Below are 15,816 nucleotides of genomic sequence, written 5' to 3' on the forward strand. Positions count from 1 at the left end.
AAAAAAAAAAAAAAAATTGAAACATTAAAGTTTCCAAATAAAATCATAGATATTAAGAGAACAATGAATTAAAATAATGCGTATATAGAATATATGAATATTTTTATTTATTAAAAAAAAAAAAAAAAAAAAAAATTTAAAACAAATAAAATATAGAATACTAATTCTTTTGTATAGAAAAAAATTATAAAATAATGGTAGCATTAAACTTCAAATGTGAAATTTAATTATATATAATTAAAAGTAACGCATGAACATTAAATATAAACATATATATATATTTATGTTTATATTTATATGTTTCTTAAAATTTTATTTTTTTTTTTTAATTTTTATTTAACAATTCACATAAACAGTAGAATCAAATAAATAATAATATGAATAAATCTTCCATTGAAGGTGATGATTTTATAGTAACTGATAAATTTTTGAGTGATGAAAGTTCGGAAGAGAATGAAAAAGAACCTCTTGAAAAAAATATATCAGGAGTTAAAAATACCAACATTTATAAAAGTAAGAAAAGCAAGCTACAAAATGTTTTTTCAAATATTTATGATACAAATAATACTTTAAATGAGAAACCACAAAAAATTATAAAAAATATATCAGATTATATTGGAAAGGATATTAATTCAAATAATTTAAACATTAGTAATGAAACAGGGAACTGTTTTAATTTTGAAGACCATTTATTTGGTAACAATAATTTAAATAATGAAAAAGAGGAAAAAAAAAAAAAAAAAAAAGCCAACAAAGTATGGTATGATTCTGATGATGAATTATATGAAACAAATTTTGAGAATTATGAGCAAAATGAAAATTTTGTAATAGAAAATGAAGAAAATTTAATTGAAAATGAAGAAGAAAATCAAAATATATTTGAAAAATACATTGAAAAAGTTAAAATAGAAATATTTCAAGAAAATGAAAACAATTCTGTATCTAATATGCAAACTGATGATATTTACATTTTCGATGATAAAGAAATAAATATGCAAATACAAAAAAGAAGAAAAAGAAATAAAACAAGTGAAAATAATATATTTTTAAAATATTATTTACAACAATTCACTATAAATCAAATAGATGAAAAAAAAATTAAACAAATAGTCACTTTACCAAAAAGTAATTTAATACTACCTGTTTACAATTTAAATTTGTATATGCTTCAATATAAAGATAAGCAATTAAATATTCAGAAGAAAATATCATTTAATAGAAAAATTAAATATGTAGAAGAATTTAATGGAAATTTATATATTTTATCGTTTGATAATTTTATTAGAAATTATAATATAGAAAAAGGGTAATATATATATATATTTATGTTATATTCTACTCCTTTTAATATTAATTTAAAATTATTATTCAATATATTTAATGTTATTTATGAGTAAAATAATATATTTTGTTTAGTAATATTTTCTTTAGTAATATTTTGTTTATAAAGTGATTTTAATAATAATATTTTCCTTTATTTATTTATATATATTTTTTTTTATATTTAAAATTTTTTTTTTTTTTTTTCAGAATCGTGTACAAAAATAGAATTCATTATGATAAATTAACAATTTCTTTACCAAAAGAAATAAAATTTTTTGATAATAATAATACGGGAGATATAGATAATTGTAATTCAAATTTATTTTCTATATCTTTTAGTAAAAGTGGAAAGATAAACTTATATGATAAAAGAAGTTTTGATATTATTAAAACATTTGAGATGGACCATAATTATATTGGTATGCATTTTCATCAAAAAAGTAACAGTCTCTTTGCATTAGATGAAAAAGGATATTTATATAACTGGTGTTTAAATACAAATAAATTAGTTAATAAATTAATGGATAATTATTCCGTATTCCCATCTTTTTTAAATATACATGATGATTACTTAGTCACTTGTTCTTTCAATGGATTTCTTAATTTATTTAATATTAATAATTTAAAAAAACCTATAAAGAGCTTCAAGAATTTAACACTTAGAATAAATAACGCGATTTTTAATCCATCTCATAATTGTTTATTATATTACACAAATTCCTTAAAAAATGGGATTAAATTAATCGATTTAAAAACAAATTATATATATTGTAACATACCTTGGTTTAATTCAAACATAAAATATAATATATATGCTGCTAATTTTTTTAATAATGGTAATAATCTTTGTTTTGCTGTTAAACCTAATTCTTTTTATGTCTATGATATTTTTAATGAAGATTAATTTTTTTTTTTTTTTTTGTTTTTAATTTCAATAATATATTTATGTTGAATTTTTGTGCTTTCTTATTTTCATTTTTAGCTTTTAAAAAAAAAAAAAAAAAAAAAGTTAATACTTTTTATATATTTCTAAATTTTTTTCATTCAAAATGTATTTATTAGAAATAATTCATTTTTCTCTATAATTTTCTTAAATATTATTTAACTTTTAATGAATTTTAGTTGCATTCATTGTATTTGACTTATTTTTTATATGAAATATTATATGATTATACATTTACATACATATATAAATATAAATTAAAAGAATAATTAATCTTTTGCAGATAAAAATTAAAGATAATATTTTATAAAAATATTTATTTTATATAAAAATGAAAAATTATGCAATATATACCCAAAAGCATATAGATATATTGTTGTAGCATTTATAGTTCTAATCGTACATATAAATATGAAAAAAAAAAATTTATTCATAATGATAAATATATTTTATTTCTGTTATGATTCAATAAAATAATTATTCTTTATGTAATTTCAAAATACAATTAATAAAATTTTTAAGGTAATATTTATTGAATTATAATTTAGCTAAAATTTTAGATATTGCTATTTTCATCTTTTAATGTATATATTTTATTAAAACTTTATAACTTGCCTTTTTTGTTGAAAAATATAATAAAAAACTAAAATATTACTTTTTTTTTTTTTTTTTTATAAGTATATAATTAAATATATAAATGCTACAAGTGATTCATTAAATAGAAAACATTTAAGTAATGACATTTTTAATAACACTGTAAAACATGCATAAAAAAAATATTTTTACTGAACATTTAAAAAAAAAAATAATTTTTAGAAGAATATTAACTCTTTTTTATTTAACTTAAAATTTTTTTTTAGTATTAGTTTTACTTTTATTATTTCTCATGTTGAATTTATTCTTTTTAATTTAATTTACATAAAAATATTAAAAATCATTGTATCTTTTTTTTTTTTTTTTTAAATAGTAGAATTAAAGAATACACATATTTACACTTTTTTAAAAGAAACATTTATATACAAAATATCAATAATTTCTTTTGTTTATTTCTTAAAATTTTTATGATGTGTAAATATTACTATATGTAAAAAAAGTTATTTTTTACATATTTTTAATTCACACAAATGTAATTTGTAAAATTTTTTTATTAAATAAAACATTTTTTTTTTTTTTTTTTTATTTTTTTTAAAATGCTTTAAAATATTATTTTATTAAAAAAAAAAAAAAACTTTATATATACATTTATATGTATCATCTGAAAATAAATAAAACAAATTCATTTTTTTTTTTTCCTTTATCTTTTTATTTTTTTTTAAGTTAACATATATTGTAAAAAAAAAAAAGAATAAAATAATAATATTTCAAACACATTCAAAACTTTTTTTTTTTTCTAAGAAATTAATTTCATATTTTTTTTTTTTTTTTTTTTTTATAAGAATTTTTAATTTTCTTATATTATTTTTTTAATAAAATGTCTGAAGTAAATGTAACAAAAGTTATAGTAAATAATCCTATATGTGACATTTTAGACCCTTTTGTTTTTACTATTGAATTTGAAGCATTAAACAAATTAGAAGCAGATCTTGAATGGAAAATTTTTTATATTTCAGCTGTGAATAATGAAGGAGAAAGTAATCAAGATATTGAACTAGATAATATTTTTTTAGGGCCTATTGAAAGAGGAGTGATGATGTTTGACTATGCAGTTAACCCACCAGATTATAAAAATGTAAAAAAAATAAAAATAACAATTAACTAAAGAATAACAAAAAAAAAAAAAAAAAAAAAAAAAAAAAAGATAAATTATATAAAATTGAACATTTTACATAGTTTCATTTCAAATTACATGTACTATACAGAAAATATATTTTTTTCTCTTATTTTTGCTGACTTTATGCATAAAAAAAATTAATTTTTTTTTTTTTTTTTTTTTTTTTTGGATTTTAGATGGATATTGATAGTGTTTTAGGGTTGCAAGCCATATTAATATCAGCAAATTATAAAGAAAAAGAATTTATAAGAATTGCATATTATATGAATGCTTTTTATAAAGATATTGAATTAAGAGAAAAGCCTCCTTTAATACCTCAATATGATAAAATATGCAGACATATATTTGTTGAAAATCCACGTATAGTAAAATTTAACATTGGTTGGGATTCCGGAGAAAAAGATGAATTTAAAGAATTTGATAAAGAAAATGAAAAAATTGAATTTTTTAAATGCACTAAAGTTAAAGATGAAAATGAATGTAGCTCAAATATAACTAATCAATCTACCCAAGAAAATTTTAATATTTCTAATAATAATAATGGTAATTCCTATATATCATCAAATTTTAATATCAATAGTCATAATGTAAATAATTATAATCAAAATAATTTTTTAAAAAATAATGAACAATCAAACGATTTAGATAAGTGTGAAATTTTTAATGCAAATTTAAATGGAATTAGTAGAATAACTATAGACAACAAAAACAACTAATTTTATACATACAAAAATTATTTTTATAATTATATTATGTTTTGTATCTATATATATATATAGAACAATTATAAATGTTAAATTACATATATATGAATATATTTCATAGTATTTTATTGATAACAATTTTAATATTTATATTTTAAAAAATAATAAAGTTTATAAATTATAATTAATGTAATACTATGATGTAATATTATATACACATGAAAGATACATAAAAGCTTTTTTTTTTGTTTTATGATTAAAAATATATGAATATTTATCAAAACACTTGTCAAAATTTTTAAATAATATTTTAAAATAAAATAAAAATTGTATTGTTAAAATTCTAAATGGCTGTATGTGTTTTTGTGATAAATATATGTATTTTATTTTTTTTACATATATATATATATATATATATATATATATATATATATTCTTTAATATGTATACATATACATTTTTTATTTTTCTCTTATTAATTTTTAGATTGAAAAAAAAAAAATAAATAAAATAATAAAGATTTTAGAATTTTTTTTTTTTAAAGAATATTTCTATGGGAAATTAAAAAAAATAAAAATAAATAAATAAAATGAGAAAAATGTTTAGTCAACGAAATTAAAAAAAAAAAAAAAAAAAATACACTTTTAAAAAAAGTTCCATAACTAACTATTAAGACAAAACAACTTTGAATATATGCATACATGTGCATATAAGAATCAATTTTTTATTATTTTTATATTTTCTTAAATATATATAAATTTCTTTTATAATTAAAAAACTATATATTTTTCTAATGTATTTTATATTTATATATTTTATAAAAGTTTTATTTTTATTCTACATAATATCTATATTAAAGAATTTTTTATATAAAGAATTATATATATATATATATATATAATTTAAAAAAAAAAAAAAAATTTGTTGTAGTTCTTCATTATACATTTTATATATATACATACAACTCTTAAACTTCAAAAGCTTTTTTACATTTTTATGTATTTTCTTTTTTATAACAAATTAGTTTTGCTTCAAAAAATAAAACACTTTATGTTATAAAGTTTTTTTTTTTTTTTTTTTTTTTTTTAAATTATTACAAAAAATAAAAAATACATCAAAATTTATTTTTATGTATTAAAAATGTAATAAAAATAAAGTTTAAAAAAGTTTTAAAATAATCACAAATATTCTTATTTTACATATTTATATATTAATTTACACGAAACATTGTTTACCATTGATGGTAAATATATTTCTTCAGAAGAAAAATTACCTATACAAGTCATTTTTTTTAATATGTTTAAAATAAAACTCATAAAAAGGGTAACGTAATCTATCCCATATGTTTGACAAACTATCCATAGCTGGTCTAACATCAATATATATCTATAAAAAAAAAAAAAATATTTATAGAATTTATTATTTTTTTTATGTTTCTTTATACTTAAATATTATAAATAATTATTTATTTATATTTTAATTTACATTTTTATCATCATTTATTGATTCATCATTATAATAATCTAATATGTATTTTATTTGAGTTCCACATCTATCAATAAACCAATCATGTCTATCAAAAGGTTTCCCTAATCTATTAAAAAAAAAAAAAATTGATTTGCTTTATTAAATAAAAAGTAAAAATTCAATAGAGCAAATTTTCTTTACAAAAACTAGGTTAAAAAAAAAAAAAAATTTCTTAACAACTTGTTATATAATTTTCTATACCTTGAAAAAATACTTCTAAATCTTGCCTTTATTGATAATTCATCAGATTTTCCAACGAATCTATGTAAGGTTACGTTGCTGCATTTTCTAATTATTTAAAATAAAAAATACATAATATTTATATATATATATATAGTATACATATTATGGTTATAAAAAAATATAATTATATCTAATATAATATAAAAAGATTTATATTTTTGTGCTTTATAATTACTTCAATTAAAAATAGAAACAAAGTTATGCATATTTATCATAAAATATAAAATCATATAAAAAAAAAATAATATAAAGTTATAAAAAAATAAAAAATATATACACAACAAAAGTATATTATTTGTATTTAATTTTTAAGAAAAAAAAAAAAAAAAGGAAAATGTACAATTAAGCATATATATAAAAAATTATTTACTTTTTGTGCATAAGTTCATATTTCAAAATATGTTTCCAAGATTCTTCATTAATTTCATTATGTATACTAACAACAGCATCAATATAATCTTTCTCAACATCTTTATTTTTTCTCAATAATGAATTATAAAATTGTTGAGATGATGGATATAACCAATATTCTTCATTATTTTTTGGTATAGAAGAAATGTGCCTTTTTTTACTTAATGAGAAATTGTCATCTTTATTTAATGAGTAATTTGGTATTTCAGGCATCATATTCCTTTTATTAATTTCTATAAAAAATAAAAAAGGAATTATATATGTGTCAATATATATATATATATATATTTTGAATTTTGTAAATCCATTTTTTAATTTTTATATACATATAGTTTTAATTTTAATTTATTACTTTCAACAATTTCAAATGTACTAGAATCCTCCACTTTTGAAGGGCATTTTACTTTTTCATCATTTGAATTAGTATCATTTGTTCTACCTATATTCAGCATATTAATTTATCTTTGTTTTATAAATATCTTTTAATGTTAAATTTATTTTTTGCTTTTAAAATTTCTAAGATATTTTTTTCTGGAAAATAATATTTTTATTTATTTTAAATTTATAGGATATATATTTTTAGTCATCTTATTAATTTTTATATATTTTTTTTTTTTTTTTAGCTTATTTAAAAAATATTCAATTTTATCTGTTAATCTTCACTTAAAAAAAATAAATAAAAAAAATTTATTATTTGAAATAAGTAAACTTTTAAATTTGAGAAACAAACAAGAATTTCTTAGTAAAAACTTTAAATAAAATGAAAGTTTTTTCTTTTCTTTTTTTTTTTTAAATTTTTAAGGATCAAATTTTGCAGTTTACTGCAACTAAAACAACGTGTAATTTTAAATTAACAAAAGGTTATATTTTTCGTTTATTAAAAGCCCTTAAAAATAAAAAAAAATTGAACAAATATTCTATATATATATATATAAATTTTACACTAGGATTTTTAAAAAATAATTTTAAAATTAAATCACATATTTTTTTATTTATTATAAAAAGAAAGTGATTGGAAATGAATTAAATACTATATATAGTTTCTTTTTAAACGGAAAAAAAAAAAAAAAAAATGAATTAAAATTTACTAAATATTTAATTTTTTTTTTTTTCAGTTTATATATCAGATTATTATTAACCCAATTTTTCAAGAATTTTGGATTATTAATGCAAAAAAACAATACAAACTTTTTTAAAGAAATAACTAAATAAAAATAAAATTAGAAATAATTGAAAAGTAAATATTTTTAAAAACTTTGACAAAAAAAAAAATATATATATATATATGTATATATAATAAAAAATAAAATAACAAATAAATAATAAAAAAATGTGATTAACTTAAAGTTCATTTAATTTATAAATTTTAGTTAATAAATATCAAAAAAATGAATAAATTAAATCCTTCAATATACAAAAATATTTAAAAATATAATAAAGACTTTAATAACCAAAAAAAAAAAAAAAAAAAAAAAATATGTTATTCTATTATAAATGTATTCATCTTATCTCATATAACTTGTACACTTTTTTTTTTTTTAAATAAAATATCTATATTTTTATCTTTTGCATAAGATAATAAAATTTCTTTATTAACATTTAATTTACAATCTATGAGATATTTTTTTAAAATACTATATTCTATTTTTTTTTCATCATGTATGTTTTTATGTAAAATGTCATTTATACTAATTGCTTCATCTATCCTTTCAAATAGGGATTTTAATTCCATTTTTCTTATTTTAGTACGCATATGATTTATGTAATCATCTTGCAATTTTTCTTGATTACTTTCTAATAAATCGTTATAAGGATAATTACTACTTTCTTTAAAACTGGTTCTCTCTGAATAAAACTTTCTTTTTTTCATATGCTTTAGGTCATTATCAATATTCATATTGTTACTATTATTATTAACATCATAATTATAAGAAAATTTACTATTTTTAAAGCTATTTGTACATAAATTATCTTCACAAGAACTTTCTTTATGAGATGCTATATGATCTTTTAAAACAACTGTTTCTTCTTTATCTTTTAACAATTTATCGTATTCTTCGTTTAAATAATCTTGTATTTTTTTTAATTCATTGATAATTATTTTTCTTGATAACCTTTTGCTTTTTAAACCAAAAAACTCCATTAGTCCCTCGAGTATCACATTATTTGCTTTATTTAGATCAATGTTTAAAATTGACAACTCACTTTCTTTTTTATCTTCTATATTTATATTTCCTTTCTTTTTATTCTTTTTCTTATATTTTTCATATATATCTGTATTATTTGTCTTGATAAGACATTCAGAACTGTTTAACTTATTTATACTAATTTTACTTTTATCACATAAATTATCACTATCTATATTATCCAAAACATAAAATTCCATTTTTTCTTTATCTAATGATTTATTATTATTATTATTTTTCACATATTGTTGTTTATCTGAAACAAAATTGCTTTTTAAACTTTCTTTCTTTAGTTCATTTTTATTACTATTGTTAACTTCTGTGCTACCAGCATTTATTGAAATATCGTCATCTAAAATTATAACTTCATTATTTGATGTTTCTTCAAGAAAACCTTTCAAATTACAATTATTAAAAATTTCATTTTTTTCGTTTACATCTTCATTAAAGAAATGAATATTTGTAGTTGACTTAATTTTCTTATTTTTATTATCATTTTTATCTTCTTCCTTTTCACATAAGCAGCTTTTTAAAGAATTACTACTATCGTGTTCTTTATTATAAAATTTTGAATCATCCTTTTTGTTGATCACACTAGATTTTTTATTTTTTTCATAATTTTTCTTTACACTAATAAAAATACTACTGTCACTATCTTCACATGTTTTAAAACTTCTTGAGTCTTCATTCTGAGAATTTTTATTATAAGTGTCCTCATTGATAATAATATTATTTTTATTAATCAAAATGTTATTTTTATTTTTGTTATCTATATTAATTTTATCTCTTCCACAACAACTTTTATTGTTACTACTATTATTATCAATTTCATTCATTTCAATTTTGCAATCATCATTTTCATTAGTTCTATTATTATCATTCTCATTTTTATAATAAGAATTTTTAATATTATCATCTGCTATATATTCATAATTTTTTAATTTATAATCAATAATTTTTTTTTCCTCAATCTCTTCTTCTGTCTTTAAAAGTTCACTACTTAGGTTATCGTGGTCTTTATAATGAATATTAAACTTATCCAAATCTTTTTTACATTCATTTTCATTTTTATCATTATTATCATTTTTTAGTTTTATTGATTGAAAAGAAAAATTATTGTTTTCTTGATTACTCTTAGAAATACTATCCTTAATTATGTAATTTTGGTCATCTATGTCATTTTCTTTATTTATTTCCTTATCTCTAATATATATGCTTTTTTCTTTATATGGATTATAATTTTGTAAATTTTCATCATCATTATTATAAGAATCATGATTTATCAACTTTTCAGAAACATCACCTGATGATACATCTATGTTTTCTTTATTTAATACATTTTCACAATTTTTCTCATTTATATCCTTAATATCTGATGAACAATTACTGCAAATATTACCCTTCTTTTTAAATATATCTTGTGAAGAATATTCATTTTCATCTGTTGCACTTTTATTTATATTAGAAAATAATAAATTGAAATTTTTTTCACTTAAGTCTAAATCATTATTTGATTCATTATTATTTTCATGTTCAACATCTATTATTTTTTCTATTTCATTAATATTCTTGCTAGATATACAAAATTTATCACCCTTATTTTTATTTTCATAAAAATATTCAGAGTTACTTGTATTTATTTCTTCATAGGTTTCAACTTCATCTTGACGACTTGAAATTTCATATAATTCCTTAGAATCCATAACATTGCTTAAATTTATAATTGTATCAGAGTTATTTTCATTTAATATATTTTTTTTTTCATTTTTATGATCTTTATTATAAAGGAATAACTTAAGATTTGTATTTTTATTTGATTCATTAAAATTTCTGTAATTTTGTTTGTTTGAATTACATGATTTAATTGTACTCTCTATAATATTTATATTTTCATCCTTTTTTATAATGTCACATTTATTATGTATATAATGCAATGATGGATTTTTTTTTTTTGTAGTACCTAAAATATATTCCAATTTTCTATTATTATATGCAATACAATTTTTATTCCCATAATTATTTTCAAAATTTTTTGATTTTGTTTCATCATTTTTTTCATTGTAAATATATATTGTATCAAATGAAACTATTTCATTATTTACTATAATATTTTTTTCTATGCAATATTGTGATAATTTATATAAAGAGCTTTGACTTTTAAAGAAACTTAAATCTTCTTTATATAAATTATCATAAGATTCATCATTTATCACTTTCTTTTTTACTTCATTACCATTTTCCTTTTCCTCATTCTTATTTTTATTCTCTATATTAATGTCATTAAAAGAATTTAACATTTTAAAAAGATCCATTAATTTAGAATTTAATTTTATATCATTGCTACAACATGTATTATATATATCTAGTTTTAATAACTTCATAAAAATAGGGCAGAAATTGTTATTTTCAAAAAATGCACCAGGAATTATAACTTTGCTAAAAATATCATCCATAATATTATTTTTTTTTTTTTTTTCGTATACTTTCAATAATGTATTTTTAATACTATATATAAAACCATTCACATCATTTTCTGAGGTACTTTTTATGTAACTTTTTGTATCGTTATTACCATTGTAGTTATTATTACATAAATTACTATCACCATTATTGATATTATCTGTATTTAAACTGCTACTTTTGCTTCTATTTATTTCAAGTTTGCAGTTATCATCGTCATTATTATTTGAATTGTTTCTGTTGTATTTGTTTATTTCATCATAATTGTCTATGTTATATTTATTAATGTTAATATCATTAATTTCACAATTCCCCTTATCCTGAAATTCCTTGGTTATATCTTTATTAAAATGATTTGATTCATCACAGAAAATAGTACTTTCATCTGATATTTTATTATTTGAAAAATATTTACTCTTTATAATATATTTGTCTTCATTGTCAGAAGTTAATTTTTCATTTTCTGAAAAACTGTTTGTATGATTGTTATAAATTAACTTTCTATATAACTCATAATCGCCAAAATGTAGGGGATTTACTGAATTTAAATTTAAATCACTCATACATTTTTGTAAACAATCAATTAAGTATGCTTCTTGTATTTTATAAGCTCTAATTTTATTTTTAACTCTTAATAATTTCCTTATAATATTTTTATAAAATTCATCTAAAGATTCTCTATCCTTTGGTTTTTTAAGCCATATTGGCACTTTTATATTATTTTTCCATCTTTGAATATCATTATAAAAGTAAATATCGCTTTCATTACTTGAACTATAATAATTTTTAAATGACTTTAAATTAATTTTTTTTTTATTAATTTTTTTTTTTATTTTTATTTTTGTGTCCTTTTTTATTTTGTCCTTCTTATTCATAATATTATTTTTTGTTATGTGCATATTTTTTTTTATAATAAATATAAATAACTTATAGCATTTAAAAAAGATTTTTTAATACTTCATAATATTTAATTATATAAATATACAGTAATATCTATAATATATTTTTAATTTCGTTTTTCTTTTTAAGATAATGGTATCTTCTAACTTACAATTCAATATTTAGGATTTAATTCATTTTATCACTTATTAGAAAAAAAAAAAAGAGGATCTTTCATTTCAATTAAGTTACACTCATTTATAAAGTATTTAATTAAAATTTTACTCTTTATATTTAAATAATTTTATAGTATAAATAGAATGGGAACATGCGTAATTATACAATTCGTAAAAAAAAAAAAAAAAAAAGGAAATTATTTTATGCTAACTTCTAGTTATTCTATATAATTCAAGATTTATAATTCAAAGAGAAAAAAAAAATTATGAATGTGTTAATAAATTTTAAGAAAAAAAAGGAAAAATTAATATAATAGAAGGTGACTGAACATAAAAATTTAAATATTAATATGCACAAGTAAAATAAAACAATTAAAAATAAAAAAATATATACAATATGAAAAAAAGTGTGATATAAATTTTTATAACTCTTTAAATTTTATTTTAATTATCTATTCACATATTTTTTCTTATTTTTCTTTTTTTTTCTCCTTCTATTTTTTTTTCTTATAATTTTTTTTTTTTTTGTATTTTTTTTAACTGTAAAAAAATATTTAGAAGAAAAATTTAATTAAACTTCACTATTAAAATAAAATAATTCTATACTACGAATAATTTTTTAATAATTTTTTTTTTTTTTTTTTTCTTTATATATGTGTGTGTAAATAATAATATCTATTTAATGTTAAAAAAGAATAATATTTATAATACTATTAATTAAAAAAGATTTACAGGAACATGAACTTATAAAACTTCCTATTTAGTTTTTTTTGCTTATTGATGAAATAATGGAATGTATTTTTTTAAAATGACTAGTAGTTCATTAGATACAAAAAAATGTTTAAATTCAATTTTATTTGTTATGAAATTAAGAAATTTTAATAAATGGTTAATTAAAAAGAATGAAATCAATCATATTTGTAAAAGGAATTTTGGGGTATCAGGAAGTTACGGTTATAGTATTTTTGCAAAAGAAGGGAATAATGATTCAAATGTGAATAAAAATAATTTGCATCAATATGAAGAAAAATATATAGTTAATGATTTAATAAAAAAAAAAAATTTTTATTTTACAAAATGGCCAGGACAAGTATCAAAATTGGGAGCTTCTTACTTTTTTAATAAAAATTATAACATGGGATTTTATCATATGCTTATAGAAGAAGAAGATAAAATTAAGAAGGATATCGCTTTAATATCAAGTTGCAACGAAAAAAGTATTCAAAATAAAAAAATTGAGAACAAAATGAAAGATTTAACATGTGGATACTCTGTTCAAATTGTTTTATCTGGTAAAGGTGTTAAATGTTATTACGAGGATATAAATTATACTCCAATCTCGATACAATACAGGAATAACATAAAACAGTATTATAATTTTAAAAATCCATTAAAGGAATTACAAATGCTAAATGATAATACTCATAAAAATGTTGAGGAAAATAAAAATAATAAAGAAAATAAAACTTCAATGGAAGAGAAAGATAATAGTTATAAAACAAAAAAAGTTAAAAAACTATTTGTCCGTTTAGGTATCGGAACAAAAAATATTGATATTACAAGAATATTAACTATGCATAAAAAATATGTAAATATACACGTTGATAAAACCGGTACAATAATAAATGTTTATGGGTATAATAAAAAATATGTAGGATCAGTTTCTCATAGATTATATAAAATTGTAAAAATGAATGTATATACCATGAAAGGTGGTTATGTATATCTGCATAAACCTAAGCAGAAAATTCCGAAAAAGAAATAAAAAAAAAAAAAAAAAAAGCTTTTAAATAATAAAATTTTATTTTAACATATTTGGGAAATCATATATGTAAATTAGTATTTAATAAAAATGTTATTAATATATTTTTTTAAATAAAATTTTAATTAATTTTTAATATAAATATTAAAAAAAAAAAAAAAAAAAGAAATTAATAAAACTAATGAAAAATAAATAATATTCGAATATATGAACATATTTGTGTATGAAAACAGTTTTACATAAAATATATGAAGTGCGGAATATATTTTATGTAACCTTATAAAAATTTTGTATTATGCATATTTAAAATATTTTAAATTGAATTAAAATTAATATAGTAATAATATAGTTCTATAAATCATAAGTTGGGAATCATTATAATTTTTATCTGATTAAATATAAAAATTTTTGGCATTTATTTTTCTTTAAAATAGTGTAAGCATTATTCATACTTATTATTAATATACAATTTCTAGAAGATATATACAAATGAATAGTTTCATAATCCTAAAAGAAATAAATGTATTTTTATTTAAATTTGTTTATAATACTACTTACGAAAAAATGCAATTCCTTTAGTTTTCTTTATTTTACATCTCTTCTTTTTTTTTTTCTTTCCTTTTTAACTTTTTTTTTAACTTACATAATTCATTTTTTTTTTTTTTTAAATTTAATACAATAATCTAAAAAATTCCTTAATTTCTCTTCAATTAAAATATCATAAGGATTCTTTTTCATTTTTTAATTTTTCTTGTAATTCCTTTTTTTTTTGAGCTTTTACTGGATCATAATACAAAACTACCAAGTATCTTCCTGCTACATTAAATCCTGATAAATGATCTAAAGCATTTTTAGCATCATATATATCATCATAAACAACAAAAGAAGTCCCTTTTGTTCCTTCAGAATTTCCTTTTCTTATTTGTCTAACAGTACCATATTTTCCAAAAATATCATATAACTCATCAGCTGATATCTTATATGGTAAATTTCTAAATAAAAAATAAAATAAAAAATACTTTAAATACTCATATATACGAATTAATTTATATAATTATGTAATATTATATTTATATATCTAAATATATTTATTTAACATAATTATGGTAATAAAATACTCTATTAATATATTTGTGTAATGATATATATGTTTAGATATATTTTAATATCATTTAAATAAAAAATATGTAATACCTAACATAAAGAATTCTACTAACTTCTGGAGGTAAACGTATACTTCTCCTAGACATTGAAAATTGGTTTAAAAAAAAAAAAAGTTTAAAAAAATAAATGGTTAAAAAAAATTAAGAAATGAAAAAATAATAAAATGAAAACTTTAATTTTTTAATGAAAATATTTATATCAAACAATTTTAAATAATTAAAAAAATAATATAGTATCTAAAATTTTCTTTTAAATTTTAATATTTTA

The 15,816-nt window shown here is 17.1% G+C and overlaps 6 protein-coding genes across 6 annotated transcripts; 3 read left to right on the forward strand and 3 right to left on the reverse strand.

Annotated features, from left to right (window-relative positions):
- Positions 1 to 377: 377 nt before the first annotated feature.
- PGAL8A_00125500 (conserved Plasmodium protein, unknown function) lies at positions 378 to 2,227 on the forward strand (the record flags this gene model as incomplete). Its single annotated transcript, XM_028674772.1, has 2 exons — positions 378 to 1,306; positions 1,531 to 2,227. 2 exons carry the CDS (start codon positions 378 to 380, stop codon positions 2,225 to 2,227), a joined length of 1,626 nt encoding a protein of 541 aa, XP_028526370.1.
- A 1,510-nt stretch (positions 2,228 to 3,737) lies between these two features.
- On the forward strand, positions 3,738 to 4,753 carry ASF1 (histone chaperone ASF1, putative; the record flags this gene model as incomplete). Its single annotated transcript, XM_028674773.1, has 2 exons — positions 3,738 to 3,995; positions 4,214 to 4,753. 2 exons carry the CDS (start codon positions 3,738 to 3,740, stop codon positions 4,751 to 4,753), a joined length of 798 nt encoding a protein of 265 aa, XP_028526371.1.
- A 1,257-nt stretch (positions 4,754 to 6,010) lies between these two features.
- On the reverse strand, positions 6,011 to 7,374 carry PGAL8A_00125700 (cytochrome c heme lyase, putative; the record flags this gene model as incomplete). The annotated part of the gene is made up of 5 exons (XM_028674774.1): positions 6,011 to 6,127; positions 6,227 to 6,335; positions 6,470 to 6,556; positions 6,882 to 7,155; positions 7,275 to 7,374. 5 exons carry the CDS (start codon positions 7,372 to 7,374, stop codon positions 6,011 to 6,013), a joined length of 687 nt encoding a protein of 228 aa, XP_028526372.1.
- Positions 7,375 to 8,432: 1,058 nt separating this feature from the next.
- On the reverse strand, positions 8,433 to 12,467 carry PGAL8A_00125800 (conserved Plasmodium protein, unknown function; the record flags this gene model as incomplete). The annotated part of the gene is made up of 1 exon (XM_028674775.1): positions 8,433 to 12,467. The coding sequence occupies one exon, from the start codon at positions 12,465 to 12,467 to the stop codon at positions 8,433 to 8,435; it is 4,035 nt and encodes a 1,344-aa protein (XP_028526373.1).
- Positions 12,468 to 13,416: 949 nt separating this feature from the next.
- Positions 13,417 to 14,388, forward strand: PGAL8A_00125900 (conserved Plasmodium protein, unknown function; the record flags this gene model as incomplete). The annotated part of the gene is made up of 1 exon (XM_028674776.1): positions 13,417 to 14,388. The coding sequence occupies one exon, from the start codon at positions 13,417 to 13,419 to the stop codon at positions 14,386 to 14,388; it is 972 nt and encodes a 323-aa protein (XP_028526374.1).
- Positions 14,389 to 15,103: 715 nt separating this feature from the next.
- Positions 15,104 to 15,635, reverse strand: SF3B6 (splicing factor 3B subunit 6, putative; the record flags this gene model as incomplete). Its single annotated transcript, XM_028674777.1, has 2 exons — positions 15,104 to 15,377; positions 15,580 to 15,635. 2 exons carry the CDS (start codon positions 15,633 to 15,635, stop codon positions 15,104 to 15,106), a joined length of 330 nt encoding a protein of 109 aa, XP_028526375.1.
- Between the last annotated feature and the right edge of the window lie 181 nt (positions 15,636 to 15,816).

The sequence above is a fragment of the Plasmodium gallinaceum genome (assembly GCF_900005855.1).
Source record: "Plasmodium gallinaceum strain 8A genome assembly, contig: PGAL8A_v1_64, whole genome shotgun sequence".
In the NCBI taxonomy this organism is placed as follows: Eukaryota; Apicomplexa; class Aconoidasida; order Haemosporida; family Plasmodiidae; genus Plasmodium; species Plasmodium gallinaceum.